This window comes from Oncorhynchus kisutch, linkage group LG14 (genome assembly GCF_002021735.2).
Source record: "Oncorhynchus kisutch isolate 150728-3 linkage group LG14, Okis_V2, whole genome shotgun sequence".
NCBI lineage: Eukaryota > Metazoa > Chordata > Actinopteri > Salmoniformes > Salmonidae > Oncorhynchus > Oncorhynchus kisutch.
In genome coordinates this window covers 53815827-53836022 of record NC_034187.2, presented here as the reverse complement: position 1 = coordinate 53836022, position 20196 = coordinate 53815827, and the positions used below count along the sequence as shown (strand labels likewise).

At 41.6% G+C, this 20196-nt stretch overlaps 2 protein-coding genes across 5 annotated transcripts; one reads left to right on the top strand and one right to left on the bottom strand.

Moving 5' to 3' along the window:
* Positions 1-3925: 3925 nt before the first annotated feature.
* Positions 3926-15672, bottom strand: LOC109904466 (sodium-dependent phosphate transport protein 1-like). 4 transcript variants are annotated; one of them, XR_004202921.1, is made up of 8 exons: positions 15567-15672; positions 13530-13710; positions 12255-13071; positions 10854-10972; positions 6436-6597; positions 5190-5998; positions 4855-4945; positions 3926-4458 (listed from the first exon to the last, which is right to left on the bottom strand). XR_004202921.1 is itself a non-coding variant. In XM_031789308.1 (6 exons), exons 1-4 carry the CDS (start codon positions 11875-11877, stop codon positions 5798-5800), a joined length of 588 nt encoding a protein of 195 aa, XP_031645168.1. In that variant the 5' UTR covers positions 11878-12190; the 3' UTR covers positions 3926-4458; positions 4855-4945; positions 5190-5797. The 4 variants fall into 4 exon arrangements, 1 of the variants encoding a protein (XP_031645168.1); XR_004202922.1 differs by having other exon boundaries at positions 12255-13068; XR_004202920.1 differs by having other exon boundaries at positions 12255-13710.
* On the top strand, positions 14751-20142 carry LOC109903683 (palmitoyl-protein thioesterase 1-like). Its single transcript, XM_020500545.2, has 10 exons — positions 14751-14925; positions 15624-15745; positions 16527-16636; positions 17004-17131; positions 17407-17477; positions 17583-17685; positions 17940-18030; positions 18188-18286; positions 18400-18471; positions 19731-20142. The coding sequence occupies exons 1-10, from the start codon at positions 14768-14770 to the stop codon at positions 19851-19853; spliced, it is 1077 nt and encodes a 358-aa protein (XP_020356134.2). The 5' UTR covers positions 14751-14767; the 3' UTR covers positions 19854-20142.
* The last annotated feature ends 54 nt before the right edge of the window (positions 20143-20196 follow it).

The window sequence follows — 20196 nt, the reverse complement described above, 5'->3', positions numbered from 1 at the left end:
AAGTATAAGAGCACTTAAAAGTGATCAATGAAAAATTAATCTAGTTTATTAAGAGTTGCCTGTGTATTTCCTCTTAAGGATCGGACCCTTTTTTTTCTATTTTTATGCCTTAAATGACATACCCAAATCTAACTTCCTGTAGCTTAGGACCTGAAGCAAGGATATGCATACGCTTGATACCATTTCAAAGGAAACACTTTGAAGTTTGTGGAAAAGTGAAATTAATGTAGGAGAATACAATACATTAGATCTGGTATAAGATAATATAAACAAAAAAACAAGCATTTTCTATTTCTATCTATTTTTGTTTTGTTCCATATACTTTGAAATGCAAGAGAAAGACCATAATATAATATTGCAGTTTAGGCACAGTTTAGATTTTGGCCACTAGACGGCAGCAGTGTTTGTGCAAAGTTTCAGATTGATCCAGTGAAGCATTGCAATACTGGACAATATTTTGTATCAGGTCTGCCCAAATGTGCCGAATTGTTCAATTGATACATTTTAAAGTACATAACTATAGAGAACATACAACAATGATATGGTAATACAAAATGTAAGTTTACACACTCCTAGGAAAGTCATACATGATGGATCTTTAGTGTATACACTAACCTTCACACATCTAGATGGCCGGACGGGGTGGGTGTGGAGCCAGAGAAAGCAGGGGTTCAAACTGTAGAACCCAGTTACTACATTTTGAATATAAAAATGGATTTGATCAAACAAAACAGTGCTACATTTTATGTCTGGGACCCTCAGGATGACAAATCAGAGCAAGATTACTGAATGGAAGTACATTATTTACCTTCAGAGGTGAATGTATCAAACCAGTGGCCGTGATAAAGGTTTTTTGTTGTTGTGCACTAGCCTCAAACAATAGCATGGTCTTTTTTCACTGTAATAGCTACTGTAAATTGGACAGTGCAGCTAGATTAACAAGAATTTAAGCTTTCTGGAAAGTTTGCTCTTACTTAAAACGTCATGCTATTCACATTAGAGTACGTTAGCATAACCGTCCCGGTATAGGGACACTGATCCCGTAGAGGAGTATACCACTTACGGTTAGTACCATCATTAATCCTCCCCCACTTAACATACTGCTAGACTAGTTGGGCCCAAGCTTGCTGTACAACATAAAATCCCATTCAGTCTGTCAACAAACAGGCCCAATAGCCACCATTACTGTTACATTCTCAGAAAGCATGAGCTCCAGAGTTGGGATAATCTTGTGCAATACACCGACACATGTCTTGTATTCAAAACTCTAAATGGCCCCGCCCCACTTAGTACTCTTGTCAAACAGAAAACCCAAACCCTCTGCCACAGATCCACAAGGTCTGCCATGAGAGGTGACTGTATAGTTCCCTTAAGGAAATGCACATTTAGTCAATCTGCTTTCTCTGTGAGAGCTTCCCATGTCTGGAGCACACTGCCATCAGACACACACAATTGAAACCACTTATCACACCTCTACAAAAAACATGAAGACATGGCTAAAGGCCAATCAAACTTGTGAAAACAATCCCTAGCTGTGTACTGCCACTTTCCATGTTATCTGTTGCCTGTTTCTTGTGAGGTATGGAAACACTTAGTTGATTTTATGGATTTTGTTGTGTTGTTTTTTTTGCTGTTGCTCTGTCTGCATGCTGCTTGTTCGATGTTTCTCTGCATGTGCTCACTGCTAATTGTTTGTCTGTATTGTTATTGGAATTGTTTTTCATAACCTGCCCAGGGACTGCAATAAAAAAATGTGTCGGCTGGCTAAAACCGACACTTTAACTGAAACGTTGATTAAAGATAAAAATGAACTCAAACTCAAATGTAAAGCTGTTTGATTTGAGTATAAAAGGCATACCAATTAATCCTGTATATACAGTTGAAGTTGGAAGTTTACATACACTTTGGTTGGAGTCATTAAAACTTGTTTTCAACCACTCCACACATTTCTTCTTAACAAACTATAGTTTTGGCAAGTCGATGAGGACATCTACTTTGTGCATGACACAAGTAATGTTTCCAACAATTGTTTACAGACAGATTGTTTCACTTATAATTCACTGTATCACAATTCAAGCGGGTCAGAAGTTTACATACACGAAGTTGACTGTGCCTTTAAACAGCTTGGAAAATTCCAGAAAATTATGTCATGGCTTTAGACACTTCTGATAGGCTAATTGACATCATTTGAGTCAATTGGAGGTGTCCCTGTGGATGTATTTCAAGGCCTACCTTCAAACTCAGTGCTTCTTTGCTTGACATCATGGGAAAATCAAAAGAAATCAGCAAAAAATTGTAGACCTCCACAAGTCAGGTTCATCCTTGGGAGCAATTTCCAAACGCCTGAAGGTACCACGTTGATCTGTACAAACTATAGTACGCAAGTATAAACCCCATGGGACCACGCAGCCGTCATATCGCTCAGACAGGAGACGCGTTCTGTCTCCTAGAGATGAACGTACTTTGGTGCAAAAAGTGCAAATCAATCCCAGAACAACAGCAAAGGACCATGCGAAGATGTTGGAGGAAACAGGTACAAAAGTATCTATAGCCACAGTAAAACAAGTCCTATATCGACATAACCCAAAGGCCGCTCAGCAAGGAAGAAGCCACTGCTCCAAAACCACCATATAAAAAGCCAGACTGCGGTTTGCAATTGCACATGGGGACAAAGATGGTACTTGTTGTCATGTTGTGCAGATGCGTGTTGTGGGGATGCTTTGCTGCAGGAGGGACTGGTGCACTTCACAAAATAGATGGCATCATGAGGTAGGACAATTATGTGGATATATTGAAGCAACATCAAGACATCAGTCAGGAAGTTAAAGCTTGGTCGCAAATGGGTCTTCCAAATGGACAATGACCCCAAGCATACTTCCAAAGGTGTGGCAAAATGGCTTAAGGACAACAAAGTCAAGGTATTGGAGTGGCCATCACAAAGCCCTGACCTCAATCCTATAGAAAATTTGTGAGCAGAACTGAAAAAGCGTGTGCGAGCAAGGAGGCCTACAAACCTGACTCAGTTTCACCAGATTTGTCAGGAGGAATGGGTCAAAATTCACCCAACTTATTGTGAGAAGCTTGTGGATGTAACGTTCGTCTTTGGAATGAGGTGAAGGGGAAGAGGACCAAAACGCAGCACGGTAAGTGTTCGTCATATTTTTTATGGAACAACTGAACACTACACAAAATTAAAACGAAACAGTCCCATGTGGCACTAACACGGAAAATAAACACCCACTACTCAAAAGTGAAACCAGGCTACCTAAGTATGATTCTCAATCAGGGACAACGATTGACAGCTGCCTCTGATTGAGAACCATACCAGACCGAACACAGCAATCCCCAATCATAGAAAAACGAACATAGACAATCCACCCAACTCACGCCCTGACCATACTAAAACAAAGACAATAAAAGAACTAAGGTCACAACGTGACAGTGGAAGGCTACTTGAAACATTTGAACCAAGTTAAACAATTTAAAGGCAATGCTACCGAATACTAATTGAGTGTATGTCAACTTAGATTTTTTTTTAAGCTGAAATAAATCATTCTCTAATTTTATTCTGACATTTCACATTCTTAAAATAAAGTGGTGATCCTAACTGACCTAAGACAGGGAATTTTTACTAGGATTAAATGTCAGGAATTGTGAAAAACTGAGTTTAAATGTATTTGGCTAATGTGTATGTAAACTTCCGACTTCAACTGTAAATACAAAACATGGTCAGAAACAGATAGTTGTAAACAATAAAAAAGGCATTTGGAAAAGTCCCTTATCCTCTCATGAATACCGCATTTGATAAAGGGTCCCATTCCCAACACAGTGTACTAAGAGAATGCACTGGCCCATCCTTTTTAAAACCACCTGATGGTGAGTGAACCTGAGGTCAGTTTATATCTTACAGGGATCATCAACTAGATTCAGCGTAGGGACATTGTCTTTTATTGAGTGGATGGTCAGGGGGCCGGAACATCATTTTAAATCATTTGTCGACTGCAAATTGACCGCAAGAAGCCCAAACAGACTTAAACATAATTTCCAACGAAGCTTACATTTGTATATGATCACTTGCCTCTCTATTATGTGCAGAAATACTTGGGAACAGAATTCCCAAATTAAAATGACACGGAGCTGATTTCCTGGTGTTTTTATGACCAACAATGAAAATTTTTAAAATAAAGAATAATATTGTTTTATACATTTTTTTGCTCAGAAAACATGGGGGGCAAAATAAAACCACCGTGGGCCATCAGTTGGGGAACCCTGCTTTAGGTCTTATCTGTCATGTATAGGGATGAACCTGTCTCTCTTTGTTTCTGCCTGCTCCTGATCCACCTCTACCAGGGCCCATTTCTGGACCTCCCCGGACCCAAACAAGGTGAAGATGAAAGCTTCTACGGCACTGATCCCGGCCGACAGACAGAACACACTCCTCCATCCCGCCAGGGATTGCTGTTCCAGGAGGGAGGGGGGGGGACATGGGTCATAGTCATATGTATAACAGTCTTCAAGAGTGCAGTAACTTTTAGAAATTAGCCATTGGGAAGATCTCAATTGCATACTCCTCGCATCAAGCAGCCCAATTCTGATGTTTCTTCCACTAATTGGTCTTTTGACCAATCACATCAGCTCTTTTCACATCAGCTCTTTTCCAGAGCTCATCTGTTTGGTCAAAATACCAATAATTTTTTTAAACTATCAGAATTGTGCTGCCTGTGTCAACGCAGCCATGGTCTAATACTTTTTTTACAGTATTTAAGTAGATATATTACAAATATTAAATCATTTCTAATAGTAGTACAGAATGAATGCATTTGATTATGAAGGAAATGTCACCAGAAAGCTTACATCTTTGGTGAGGTAACCCGTGATGATTGGAGCGACCACACCTGGGATAGTCCCGAAAGTGTTGGTGATTCCAAAAAGCACTCCCGCATACCTGAGGAAGAGAGAGAGAGAAAAATAGAGGTTCAAAAACATCCCAAAATCCAAAAGCAGTGAAAAAGCAGTGAGTATGTGAGTGACTTCTTCAGTCCTCAGTGACGTTGAGTGTGATAGAATGAGCGGAAGAGAGAGAAAGTTCAGTAAAGGTCCAAATTTTGCCAGAAAAGACGGGTGAGTAAGGGAGAGAAGTGAAGAGAAACAAGTGAAGTGACGACCTCTCAAATCGATTAAACACCCACCGTGGAGCAATGTCTATCTGATTGATGAAGACCCCGGCTGCACTGGTGCCTCCTGCAGTTGAAGAGAGGGTGAGGAAGGTCACTGCCAACACACCACTGCAGCCGGAGTAGCCCACAGCAACCAGGAACGCTGCAGGCAGCAGCAGACCTGGGGGAGGAGGGGTCAACAATATGCATCAATCACAGGAGGTTGATGTGTCCTTAATTGGGGAGAACGGGCTTATGGCAATTAGTAGAACGAGCTCAAATACTACATGGTTTCCAGGTGTTTGATGCCATTCCATTTGTTCGGTTCTGGCCATTATTATGAGCCGTTCTCCCCTCGGTAGCCTCCTGTGACGTCAATATACACGGTCAATGTACAAACGCTGCATTTAACAGAAACACATAGGTATGGCCATCCACACAATTAACATAGTACACAGTTTACGTGATAGTCTAACTGTAAGTCGGTCTGGATAAGAGCGTCTTCTAAATAACTCAAATGTAATACTCAATTAGTTCATATTTTGTTACAAAACATATTACTACAGACTAAAATATCCGCTGCATGAAATAGCATCCAAAGAATCCCGAAAGAACTGTTGCATGTTTAACCAGTCAATCAATCAAACATCTGGTAAAGTCCATAAGTAACCGAGACCAGTTCCTTTCAAAATAAAAGTCCCCTCCTTGCCTGTGATAGTGAAGATCTTGCGGACCGCTGTGACACTCAACAGCTCCTTCTCCAGGAGGCTGTCTGCTACTACACCTGATATCACTGAGAAGGCCCAGCCACCCAGATAGGGCAGAGCTGAGAGAAAGGCATTCTATATTGACAGTCAGAAAGAAATAGACAATATTAACCGACAACAAAAACAACAACAGAAAGGATTGCAACTGCATTGCAGGAATAAAATATCCCGATAACATGGCATCACTTTCACCAATGTTTTATTACAGCAATGCTACAGCAGAACGGTATAGGCCTAGGTTACAACCCAACACAATTCAAGTCTCGAGACTCCTGTTCTATCCCTGTACACCGTGATATCTTAGTCATTCTCTAGTCCTACCACATGCCTACAGAGCCTGATACCACCAGGTGGAGCTCTTACCATATTTATTATACCTATCTGGCCTTTACAGCACTCTGGAATTGAGCATCTCACACTCTCGCTCTCCTCTTAAGGCGTCATCCATAGAAATCATATGTCCATATATATCAATGATGTATGACTTAATATATGATTTCTTTGGGTCTCACCTGTCGGAGGTCAAAGTGAAGCACCGTGTCCATGTAGGTGGGTAGTGATGTGAGCAGAATGCAGTTACCCCAGTTGGCACACATCTGAGACACTATGATGGCCCACAGGGGAACAGAGAGCATCATGGGCAACAAAGGCACTGACCAGCCATGGGCACCACCCTGGGTTAGGAGCCAGAGAGAGAGCGAGAGAGAGAGAGAGAAGAGAGAAAGATAGAGAGAGGGGGTATGCTAATTTGGGATAGAGCAGACCTAACTCACTCCATTAAATTAGTCAAAACAGGAAAATTTTACATTTGGCTAGAAATTCAAAAGGAAATGATCTTAACAGAGAAAAATATCCTCCTGTGTGCTACCTACAGTATATCCCCCCCACTAGAATCCCCATATTTTAATGAAGACAGCTTCTCCATCCTGGAGGGGGAAATCAATCATTTCCAGGCCCAGGGACATGCACTAGTCTGTGGCAACCTAAATGCCAGAACCGGACAAGAACCTGACACCCTCAGCACACAGGGGGACAAACACCTGCCTGGAGGTGACAGCATTCCCTCCCCCATATGCCCCCCTAGGCACAACTATGACAACATAACCAACAAAAACGGGCCACAACTCCTGCAGCTCTGTCGCATGCTGGGTATGTACATAGTCAATGGTAGGCTTCGAGGGGACTCCTATGGTACACCTATAGCTCATCTCTTGGCAGTAGTACTGTAGACTACTTTATCACTGACCTCAACCCAGAGTCTCTCAGAGCGTTCACAGTCAGCCCACTGACACACCTATCAGATCACAACAAAATTACAGTCTACTTGAACAGAGCAATAGTCAATCATGAGGCATCAAAGCCAAAGGAACTGAGTAATAATAAGAAATGCTATAGATGGAAGGAATGTAGCGTGAAAACCTACCAAAAATCAATTAGGCAACAACAAATTCAATCCCTTTTAGACAACTTCCTGGACAAAACGTTCCACTGTAATAGTGAAGGTGTAAACCTGGCAGTAGAAAATCTTAACAGTATATTTGGCCTCTCAGCTACCCTATCAAATCTAAACATTTCAAGCAGAAAATCGAAGAAAATTAACAACAATGACAAAAGGTTTGATGAAGAATGCAAAAACCTAAGAAAGACATTGAGAAACCTGTTCAACCAAAAACATAAAGACCCAGAAAACCTGAGTCTACGCCTTCACTATGGTGAATCATTAAAACAATACAGAAATACACTTCGGATAAAGAAGGAACAGCACGTCAGAAATCAGCTCAATGTATTTGAAGAATCCATCCTTTTTGGCTCTATAACAAAGAACAAACAGCAAAAACATATACATGATCAAATACAAATCTTAGAATCAACTATTAAAGACCAGAACACACTGGATTCTCCAATTACCTTGAATGAACTACAGGACAAAATAAAAACCCTTCAACCCAAAAAGGCCTGTGGTGTTGATGGTATCCTAAATGAAATGATCAAATATACAGACAACAAAATCCAATTGGCTGTACTAAAACTCTTTAACATCATCCTCAGCTCTAGCATCTTCCCCAATATTTGGAACCAAGGACTTATCACCCCAATCCACAAAAGTGGAGACAAATTTGACCCCAATAACTACTGTGGGATATGCGTCAACAGCAACCTTGGGAAAATCCTCTGCTTTATCATTAACAGCAGACTCGTACATTTCCTCAGTGAAAACATTGTACTGAGCAAATGTCAAATTGGCTTTTTACCAAATGATCGTATGACAGACCATGTATACATCCTCCACACCATAATTGACAAACAAATCAACCGAAACAAAGGCAAAGTCTTCTCATGCTTTGTTGATTTCAAAAAAGCTTTCGACTCAATTTGGCATGAGAGTCTGCTATACAAATTGATGGAAAGTGGTGTTGGGGGAAAAACATATGAGATTATAAAATCCATATATACAAACAACAAGTGTGCAGTTCAAATAGGCAAAAATCACACACATTTCTTCCCACAGGGCCATGGGGTGAGACAGGGATGCAGCTTAAGCCCCACCCTCTTCAACATATATATCAACGAATTGGCGAGGGCACTTGAACAGTCTGCAGCACTCGGCCTCACCCTACTAGAATCTGAAGTCAAATGTCTACTGTTTGCTGATGATCTAGTGCTTCTGTCACCAACCAAGGAGGGCCTACAGCAGCACCTAGATATTCTGCACAGATTCTGCCAGACCTGGGCCATGACAGTAATTATCAGTAAGACCAAAATAATGGTGTTCCAAAAAAGGTCCAGTCACCAGGACCACAAATACAAATTCCATCTAGACACCATTGCCCTAGAGCACACAAAAAACGATACATTCCTTGTCCTAAACATCAACGCCACATGTATCTTCCACAAAGCTGTGAACAATCTGAGAGACAAGGCAAGAAGTGCATTTTATGCCATAAAAAGGAACATCAAATTTCTATACCAATTAGGAGCTGGCTAAAAATACTTGAATCAGTTATAGAACCCAATGCCCTTTATGGTTGTGAGGTCTGGGGTCCCTCACCAACCAAGAATTAACAAAATGGGACAAACACCAAATTGAGACTGCATGCAGAATTCTGCAAAAATATCCTCAGTGTACAACGTAAAACATCAAATAATGCATGCAGAGCGGAATTAGGCCGATACCCGCTAATGATCAAAATCCAGAAAAGAGCCGTTAAATTCTACAACCACCTAAAAGGAAGCGATTCCCAAAACTTCCATAACAAAGCCATCACCTACAGAGAGATGAACCTGGAGAAGAGTCCCCTAAGCAAGCTGGTCCTGAGGCTCTGTTCACAAACACAAACAGACCCCACAGAGCCCCAGGACATCAACACAATTAAACTCAACCAAATCATGAGAAAACAAAAAGCTAATTACTTGACACATTTGAAAGAATGAACAAAAAAACAGAGCAAACTAGAATGGTATTTGGCCCAAACAGAGAATTCTCTCTTTCTCTCGGAGGACCTGAGCCCTTGGATCATGCCTCAGGACTACCTGGCATGATGACTCTTTGCTGTCCCCAGTCCATCTGGCCGTGCTGCTGCTCCAGTTTCAACTGTTCTGCCTGCGGCTATGGAACCCTGACCTGTTCACCGGACGTGCTACCTCTCTAGAGACAGCAGGAGCGGTAGAGATACTCTTAATGATCGGCTATGAAAAGCCAACTGACATTTACTCCTGAGGTGCTGACTTGCTGCACCCTTGACAACTACTGTGATAATTATTATTTTACCATGAAAATGTGAACATCTTGGCCATGTTCTGTTCTGTTCTGGACTAGCCACCCCTCATAGCCTGGTTCCTCTCTCGGTTTCTTCCTAGGTTTTGGCCTTTCTAGGGAGTTTTTCCTAGCCACCGTGTTTCTACACCTGGGGTTTTAGGCTGGGTTTCTGTACAGCACTTTGAGATATCAGCTGAAAAATACATTTGATTTGATACACAGTGGCAGAATACCTGACCACTGTGACTGACCCAAACTTTTTTGTTTGTTGAATTTTACCCCTTTTTTCTCCCCAATTTAATGGTATCCAATTGTTAGTAGCTACTATCTTGTCTCATCGCTACAACTCCTGTACGGGCTCGGGAGAGATGAAGGTTGAAAGTCATGCGTCCTTCGATAGACAACCCGACCAAGCCGCACTGCTTCTTAACACAGCGCGCATCCAACCCGGAAGCCAGCCGCACCAATGTGTCGGAGGAAACACCGTGCACCGTGCACAAACTTAAGGTAAAGTTTGACTATGTACAGACTCAGTTAGCATAGCCTTGCTATTGAGAAAGGCTGCCGTAGGCAGACCTGGCTCTCAAGAGAAGACACGCTATGTGCACACTGCCCACAAAATGAGGTGGAAACTGAGCTGCACTTCCTAACCTCTTGCCAAATGTATGACCATATTAGAGACACATATTTCCCTCAGATTACACAGATCCACAAAGAATTTGAAAACAAACCCAATTTTGATAAACTCTCATATCTACTGGGTGAAATATCACAGTGTGCCATCACAGCAGCAATATTTGTGACCTGTTGCCACAAGAAAAGGGCAATTAGCAAAGAACAAACACCAATGTAAATACAACCCATATATCTGTTTATTTATTTTCCCTTTTGTACTTTAACCATTTGCACATCGTTACAACACTGTATATATACAGTACATAATACAACATTTGTAATGTCTTTATTCTTTTGGAACTTCTGTGAGTGTAATGTTTACTGTTCATTTTTATAGTTTACTTCATTGCTTTGGCAATGTTAACATATGTTTCCCATGCCAATAAAGCCCCTTGAATTAAATTGAAATGAGTTGAGAGGAAGTGGATTGACTGTGAACCGGTTTACAAAATGTATGACAAAGGGCCATAAAGGACACCACAGATAGACTGTTGTTACCCCTTTTCCTATGGAGTTGATGATGTAATCTTTTTCTCTTGTGCTGATTCGTGGATGAGTGCCAGGCTGGTCCGACACCAGAATGAACCAGAACACTGCCCAAATGCAACCAGCACCCCCTGGTGATGAGAGAAAGAGGGACAGAGAGAGAGAGACAGAGGGACGGAGTGAGAGAAAAGCCTGATTCTGTTGACATCTTCACAAAGCAAAAGGTTGTGCAGGTACAGTGTTTGTGCTGAACAAGAGAGTGTGCAGAGAAGAATTGTGAATGATAAAAAATAAAATTGGAAGGTATTATGTGTGTGAAAACTTCACAGGAGAACAAAATAAGAGCTGAAAATGTGGGTATGCAGAGACATGCAGATATGGTGTGTGTAGGGGGAATGTATATGTTTGAGGGGTGTAATGAATGTTTTTGTTTGAGGGGTGTAATGAATGTTTATGTTTGAGGGGTGTAATGAATGTATAGGTTTGAGGGGTGTAATGAATGTTTAGGTTTGAGGGGTGTAATGAATGTATAGGTTTGAGGGGTGTAATGAATGTATAGGTTTGAGGGGTGTAATGAATGTATAGGTTTGAGGGGTGTAATGAATGTTTAGGTTTGAGGGGTGTAATGAATGTTTAGGTTTGAGGGGTGTAATGAATGTATAGGTTTGAGGGGTGTAATGAATGTTTATGTTTGAGGGGTGTAATGAATGTTTAGGTTTGAGGGGTGTAATGAATGTATAGGTTTGAGGGGTGTAATGAATGTATAGGTTTGAGGGGTGTAATGAATGTTTAGGTTTGAGGGGTGTAATGAATGTATAGGTTTGAGGGGTGTAATGAATGTTTATGTTTGAGGGGTGTAATGAATGTATAGGTTTGAGGGGTGTAATGAATGTATAGGTTTGAGGGGTGTAATTGCTATCCAACTCTCACCAAACATGTAGAAGACAGCTGGCCAGCCCAGACTGTGACGGATGAAGCCAGTGAGGGGCAGGGCTACAAAAGCCCCAAAGTTGGCCCCTGACCCCGAAAGGGTCATAAGCCGAGACCTCTCTAGAGGGGGAGCCCAGCGAGCCTCCACTTAGGGGTGGTATATGGCCAATATACTACGGCTATGGGCTGTTCTTATGCGCAACACAACGAGGAGTGCCTGGACACAGCCTTTAGCTGTGGTATATTGGCCATATATCACAAACCTCCGAGGTGCCTTATTGCTATTATAAACTGGTTACCAACATAACCAGATAAGTCAAATAAGTGTTTTGCCATACCATTGGTATACGGTCTGATATACCACGGCTGTCAGCCAATCAACATTCAGGTCTCGAACCACCCAGTTTATAATATATGATATAATATGCATGTAGAGTATACTACTATAAGTCTAGTTGATACTTTGGAAGAGCTGGTACTTACCCCATCTGGTTGGTCTGGGGTTTGGCTGCCATTGCCGTGGGAGGAAACTGGGCACTCATGGCCACCTGAGCTGTTGAGAGATGGTTGGCTTTTGGTCCCATTGACCATGGCGACCATGGCAACACTTAGATTGACACGGAGACCGTAGACGACGGAGAATCCAAAGAACATCATGATGGCCAGATTGCAGCGTGCAGAGCAACATTGTGGAGGTACTGTTAGACACGACGACAACATGTGCCCAATCACACCTCACCGTCTATCTGAAAACACTTAAAAGATGACTGAAGATGACACTTCAAGATGACTTAGACAGTGCTAGTAGTAAATCTACTCTAGCTAACGAGGAGTACATGACACTTAAATGACATAATTCACTAGCACACTGTTAGTTATGATGTAATAAGCAAAATCATAGGGGCGAATCCGATCTTCCACGTAGGTCAAATATTCACTTAGTCCCCACTGACATCAATGCCCCATACTGACAAAACACTTGATATGACTTCATTCAACAATCAGAAGGTTAGCATTACATAATGAAGTAACATAATGAAGCACGACTAGCACATTCATGCTGCTGAGTGCTGACCACGCAAAAGAGCAACCAAAACAAGTTAAGACACCTGAATCATCAACATCCACCACTTCTTTTTTAAGTAGGGGTGTAGTATCTCCACTCTCGTCGAGTGGGGAGGAGTCGATGGAGTATCCATTTTGCAAAGCCATTGCAACCACCAGTCAGGTGACGGCCAGAGAGGGGAATGAAGTGAGGGTGATCTGAGGTCACCTAACCATAGTGTTCTAAGAAAATCTGCTAGATAGAGAAACGGCAAGAGTCAGCATGAGCAATTGCTAGACATTCAGCCTCATGCACGTGCGCACACACACATACACACAGACGGGTTAAGACTACAGATACAGGCTGGACAAGCATTTCGCTACACCCGCAATAACATCTGTTAAATATGTGTATGTGAGCAATCAAATTTGATTTGATTTGGATATGAGAATGACCATGACTAGGCAGGTCAATGGTCCTCACGGTGTTCAATATAATTGGCCGAGCATGCCAAGACAAAAGTATTTAGTTCCTTAGCTACAATAGCCAGACGACAACAATTTACTGACTTTATAGAAATCCGTAGGAGATTGTGCAACATTGACAAAACACCTGACAAGTCAAAGAGATCCGACATAGACATGTATATAACATTATGCTTTGCTCTTTATATCGAGGAACGTTTAGATAGATAAAAAGGTTTGAACAATTACCACAAATTGGAAAGGATGGACCAGGTAGTTATTCACTTGCGGTTATTGAGGTTCTAGACCTAGATCGTCGGACTGGAGAGCATCATATATACATTCTTCTTCTTCAGATGATGATGATGGGGATGATGATGCTCCAAATAGTTTTACACTAGCTGGTGGTGTGGATTATCCCACGTTGACCCTGCAGAAAAAAAACAAGACAGGAAACAAATACCAGACTGTGAGTAATGGCCTACGTAAAGTCAGTCACAGACGCATGATTTCAATGATTTTTCATAGCTACTTCTTTTAGTGCTGGACAAATAGTACACAGTACATCTGATCTCAGATGATAGGTCTTTCCACTAAATGAAATAAAGTAGTAGACTTGGCCTCTCCTCCACTCTAACTGTGATTGTGCAGACTGACCAAAAGCAGATGTGAACCTAGTGTATGGGCAGACAAACCAAACTTTCCCAGGTTACCATTGGAGGAACAGAGAATGTATGTTAAGCAGGTCAGCTGATGAGGGGGGTGGAATAGAATGAGGTAATGTAATACCTCTTGACATGGTGTAGGTGAAATTTAAGGTGAATAAAGTTTTTATTCAGGTTGGAGTGATTAACACAATGCTTAGCATATTTATGGTTTTCCTTTTCTGTAATATTCAGAAAACTAGAATGTCCTCAAAGATGCAATTCATCATGATGATTACCAATGTTCTATTTGTGACACATTTGTTCATAAGTTGATGGTCACTAGATTTGTGACTGAATGTTATGGATTCTTCTCATATCGTTTGATAGTGATTGACACCAGAGCTCCTGAAGGTACAAGGACTGAGGACACATTGCTTCTTATTGTATTGATGACATTATGCACACTGTATGATTCTGTAGCAGCTGGCAAAGTCACTGTCTTTTGTTTTGACGTCGTACAAGCCTCTCGGGATGATGTTTAGAGAACATTTGGTACTGTCGGATTAGAATATAAAGGGCCTGTCTCCAAGAGGCATGTTAGACAATTTCTCTGCTTCTGTGCCGGAGGCTTCTCCATGTTGCAATTTGTAACTAAACCAAAATTATTTTGTGATCAACGACTGCTCTACTTTTTAATTCACCATGAAATTCCCATTACACATGGATAGAGTCAAAAATCAATGTGCAAAATCTATATGCGTGTTTACGATTCGGAGAAACCGGTAGTCACATGACCAAAAACGTAATTTTCTTCGGTGACGCGATTATGAATTTGCACCAATGACTGTATATATTAATTTGCACTTAAGTCTACAGCACAAGATACACGCAGCTAGTTTACACATTGCGCAACAAGCTGCTCCGTATGAGTTGGAAATCGTTCCTTCCTGGTTGCAATGTGACAAGTTATTGCGCTCAGTGGTGGCCATTCCTGAACAGTAAGTAGCAGTTTATTGTGTAGTTTTCGTTTTTATCTGTGAAACACGACCAGACAGAAATGTAGATAAGGCCAACTGTCAAGTTATGCTGGTGTCTAATGTAGCAAAGTAACCTAGCTAACTGGTTTGTTATGAAAGTAAGGTAGCTAGTTTAACAAATATATAACTTGGCAAATTCTTATTTACAATGACGGCCTAGGAACAGTGGGTTAACTGCCTTGCTCAGGGGCAGAACAACAGATTTGTACCTTGTCGGGGATTCGATCTAGCAACCTTTCGGCTATTGGCCCAACGCTCTAACCACTAGGCTACCTGCAGCCCCATGATATGCAAAGATGTCATAGACTCAGTCAGACCTTTTGGGAAAATGGGTAATTGTTGTTCATTCTGGCTTTGTTTTGTTCTTGTGAAGCTCACACAGCCATATTTCATGATTTGACAACATGGAAAACCCCTACCAAACAAGAATCGCAGCTTTAAAGGCATAATCTGGCAGTCCTTGCATTCATTGCTACCTCTATGCATCTGAGAGAAGATACATTTCCACAGCCCCATCACCCAGTTTAAAAAACAAAGTGGCAGGGCCAGGCTGTTGAAATAACATATTTGAACACATGTCCAGCAAATAACATCACACTCACACTGTTTTATCGTTTGTTCACTAACTTCCTGGACCTCTTCGTTACATTGATTTCAAGGTTCAAGATGACCACACTTCTTAGCATGCTCCTCGGGGCTGGTCCATTACTGTTACTTGCCCTAAACCCAGTACATGGATCCGACAATGCCACCCTCCCATTGGTTCTGTGGCACGGAATGGGTAAGCACTTGAGATGCATAATGCAACAACATCATGTTTCACATACAGCAGTGGGGTTTCTAAGATTGGCAGAGTAGCAAAACAAGGAACTGATGGCCACTTCCTATATTTGCATGTGTCACTTAGATAAGTCATGATATGGCAGTTAGTGTATATGAATAGTTTTTTTTTACACCCAAAACTCTATATCAATCAATTTTTCACATTCAGTTTTTTCATCAGAAATTATTTGCTTTTGAGTTGTCAGATTATTGGATTCATTATTATTATTATTATTATTTTGTTGCAAAATGCTTTATATGTGTTGTTTAGCTGGAATGGACTGTTCGTATCCTGTAATTTGACTGTGATATGTGGTTGTCTCACCTAGCTATCTTAAGATGAATGCACTTACTGTAAGTGGCTCTGGATAAGAGCATCTGCTAAATGACTCAAATGTCAAATGTAAATGTTTTACATACAGGCTCATATTGCTGTATTGAATAACACCTAAATATATTTTTTAAACATGTCACAAATGTATCAGTTCTTTATCAATTTGTTTTGAGTTATTTGTTACATTTTACTGTGTAAATCCTAGTACTACTTATTTTTCTGAGAGTGAGGTGGATATGTAACTGTCATTGAACAACACCGTGCAATGATAGTGAAAAAACACACAAATCTCTTTTATAATTTCTTGAAACAACAAAACCAAACTTATCAACATTTCTGAAAATAGCATTTTGGAATGAAGCTCTTCATATAGAGAATCTGGGTTCTTGTTTCGGTGTGTACATAGGAGACAGCTGTTGCAACCCTCTCAGCATGGGCTCCATAAAGAAGATGGTCGAGGAAACCATCCCTGGAATTGACGTCCTGTCACTAATGATTGGCAAGACTGACATTCAGGTACTTTCCAATCTGTGGTGGACAGGTGACCGGTGTGAATGTTTTGCCTTTGCTCCAGCCAAGCCTGATTCTACTAATGAAAGCTTTGATTGAATTTCATAAGTAGAATTGGGTGTATTACTGCAAGTAATAACCCCCCCCCCCCCCCCCCCCGCACATCTCTGATTCAGAGGTTAAATCCAGATGACACATTTCAGTTGAATGCATTCAATTGTGCAACTGACTAGGTATCCCCTATCCCTACTGTGTGGCTGGAGCCCTTGCAAGCTAAAATCACTCACCCTTGACCTATTTTTTGAGATGTGGTGTTTCTGTTTGTCAACACTGTTACTGTCCCAACATGAACATCCTCATATCTACCCCTCAGGACACAGAGAATGGTTTCTTCATGGATGTCAATGAGCAGGTGTCCATGGTGTGCAGCCAGCTGGCCCAGGATCCCAAACTGAAGGATGGCTACAATGCCATGGGCTTCTCCCAGGGAGGACAGTTCCTGTAAGTAGTGTCTCTGGGTCTGTACTCACAAAGCCTCTCAGGATGCTTTTTGAACGTTTTTTAATATTTAAAAAAAAATGAATTAGAGCTGCAGTATGTGCCGATTCCAGCCCAACACTTGCACACTTATTCAACCAATGTAGTTCAATCAGGTGTCTTAGAGCTGAGGTGGAACAAAAGCCTGCAGAGTTGCCCATCCCTGGTAAAAGTACTTTATACATGAGACAAGAAGCTGTAATTCTCAGTTCTGTAATTCTGTAACCCCCCCCCCCCAGGAGGGCAGTGGCGCAGCGCTGTCCATCTCCTCCAATGAAAACCCTGATCTCTGTTGGAGGACAACAACAAGGTAACGGCACCATGGCAACAGTGACATCCCTTGCCTTGTCTCTTTTCATTGTCTTCCATTCACTTCCTGACAGTTTTGAAATGATCCCATTCTCCACATTCACAGGGGTGTATGGTCTCCCTAAATGCCCTGGAGAGAGCTCCCATATCTGTGACTGGATTCGCAAGAAACTCAACTCAGGAGCCTATACCGATATTGTGCAAAAACAGTGAGTGTAGAATTTATTTACAACTCAAAAACAGTGTGTAGAATTTATTTACAACTCAAAAACAGCGAGTGTAGACTATATTTCAACTCATTCAGAGTTGAATTATTATGTTTGAGACAAATCAGCAATGTCCAGATCAACAGTATGTTATGACATAGTTACTGTACGTTTTGAGACGAGGTACAAAGAGAAAGGGCTTTGTGTATTGTGTGGTTGTTATCCAGTGAGTCATTTGGAATCCTTGTCTTTATCAGCTTGGTGCAGGCACAGTACTGGCACGATCCACTGAACGACGACCTGTACAAAAAACACAGCCTCTTCCTGGCTGATATCAACCAGGAGCGGGTTAGTATGGCTCTAGTATGGTATTAGTATATATTTTCAGAATCAGACATTATTTGATTGCTCCATACAGTGCTGTTTATATTCAATATTCTCCTGAGAACTCTCCATCGCTGTATTCCAATTCCATTCCATTTATCTGCGGCCTTTCACCCCATAGGTGGTGAACGAGACTTACAAGAAGAACCTCCAGCTGCTGGACAAGTTTGTGATGGTCAAGTTCTTGCAGGACAGTGTTGTGGATCCAGCTGACACTGAGGTAAATACTGGACACATTGTGACAACCTCTCTTGCTGTACTGTCCTCCTCCTACACTGTAATTACTGATGCTAATAGGCAATATGTATTTTGTATGCAATCTATTTGTTATAGTGGTTTGGTTTTCTCAAAACGGGTCAGGCAAAAGAGACCGAGACGCTTCAGGAGAGTGTTCTCTATAAAGAGGTAAAACCCCCATCATGTTTAGTCATCTTCAAACACAGACATGTACACTATACAGTATATACAAAAGTATGTGGACAGCCCTTCAAATTAATGGTTTTGGCTATTTCAGTCACAACCGTTGCTGACACAAAAAATAAATAAAGCACACCGCCATGCAATCTCCATAGACAAACACTGGCAGTAGAATGGCCTTCCTAAAGAGCTCAGTTACTTTCAACGTGGCACTGTCATAGGATGTCACCTTTCTACCAAGTCAGGGCGTCACATTTCTGCCCTGCTAGAGCTGCCCCAGTCAACTGTAAGTGCTGTTATTGTGAAGTGGAAACATCTAGGAGCAACAACAGTTCAGCCGCGAAGTGGTAGGCCACACAAGTTCACAGAACAGGACCGCCAAGTGCTGAAGCACGTACCGTGTAACAATAGTCTGTCCTCGGTTGCAACACTCGCTACAGAATTCCAAACTGCCCTGGAAGCAACATCAGCACAATAACTGTTTGTCGAGAGCTTCATGAAATGGGTTTCCATGGCTGAGCAGCCTCACACAAGCCTAAAATCACCATGCGCAATGCCAAGCGTCGGCTGGAGTAATGAAAACGCATTCTCTGGAGTGATGAATCATGCTTCACCATCTGGCACTCCGATGGACAAATCTGGGTTTGGCGGATGCCAGGAGCAAACTACCTGCCCCAATGCATAGTGCCAACTGTAAAGTTTGGTGGAGGAGGAATATTGGTCTGGGGCTGTTTTTCATGGTTCGAGCTAGGCCCCTTAGTTCCAGTGAATGGAAATCGTAACGCTACAGCATGCAATGACATTCTAGACGATTCTGTGCTTCCAACTTTGTGGCAACAGTTTGGGGAAGAACCTCTCCTGTTTCTGCATGACAATGCCCCCATGCAGAAAGTGAGGTCCATACAGAAATGGTTTGTTGAGATTGGTGTGGAAGAACTTGACTGGCTGCACAGAGCCCTGACCTCAACCCCATCGAACACCTTTGGGATGAATTGGAACGCCGACTGCGGACCTGGCCTAATCGCCCAACCTCACTAATGCTCGTGACCAAATGGAGTCCCCTTCAGCAATGTTCCAACATCTAGCAGAAAGCCTTCCCAGAAGTGGGGACAAACTCCATATTAATGCCCATAACTTTGGAATGAGATGTATGACAAGCAGGTGTCCACATACTTTGTCATGTAGATTATTTTCATGTTTTCGACTCATATTGTAATGTGATATTGATACGTGGAATTTATTTTCAGGATCGTCTGGGACTGGCAGCGATGGATGCAGCTGGAAAGCTGGATTTCCTGGGTACAGAAGGAGATCACCTCCAGTTCACCAGGGAGTGGTTCAATGCCAAACTAGTGCCTTACCTGCGCTAAATACACCTAGCTACCTACGCTCTGACACTCAAGTTGACATGGGCACAACTATTGCACTGATCATTCCTATCATATCAATACCATCCTGCTGATGAATCTAATGCACAATTTATGATTTTTAAAACCCCGATTTTACCCAGTTAATGTACTACCACAGAAAATTAAGTTAGTCTTAATTGGTTGCCAGAGATGCATGGTGGTCTAACTGGGGGACGTGTATTAAAGTTTACATTTGATCATTTTTTGTTTAGCACTATTTTGGAATAAAAATGTACATTAGAAAACTTAACGGGTAGTGTGTGTGGTGGTAAATAACAAACTAATGATGTTAGATAATCACTGG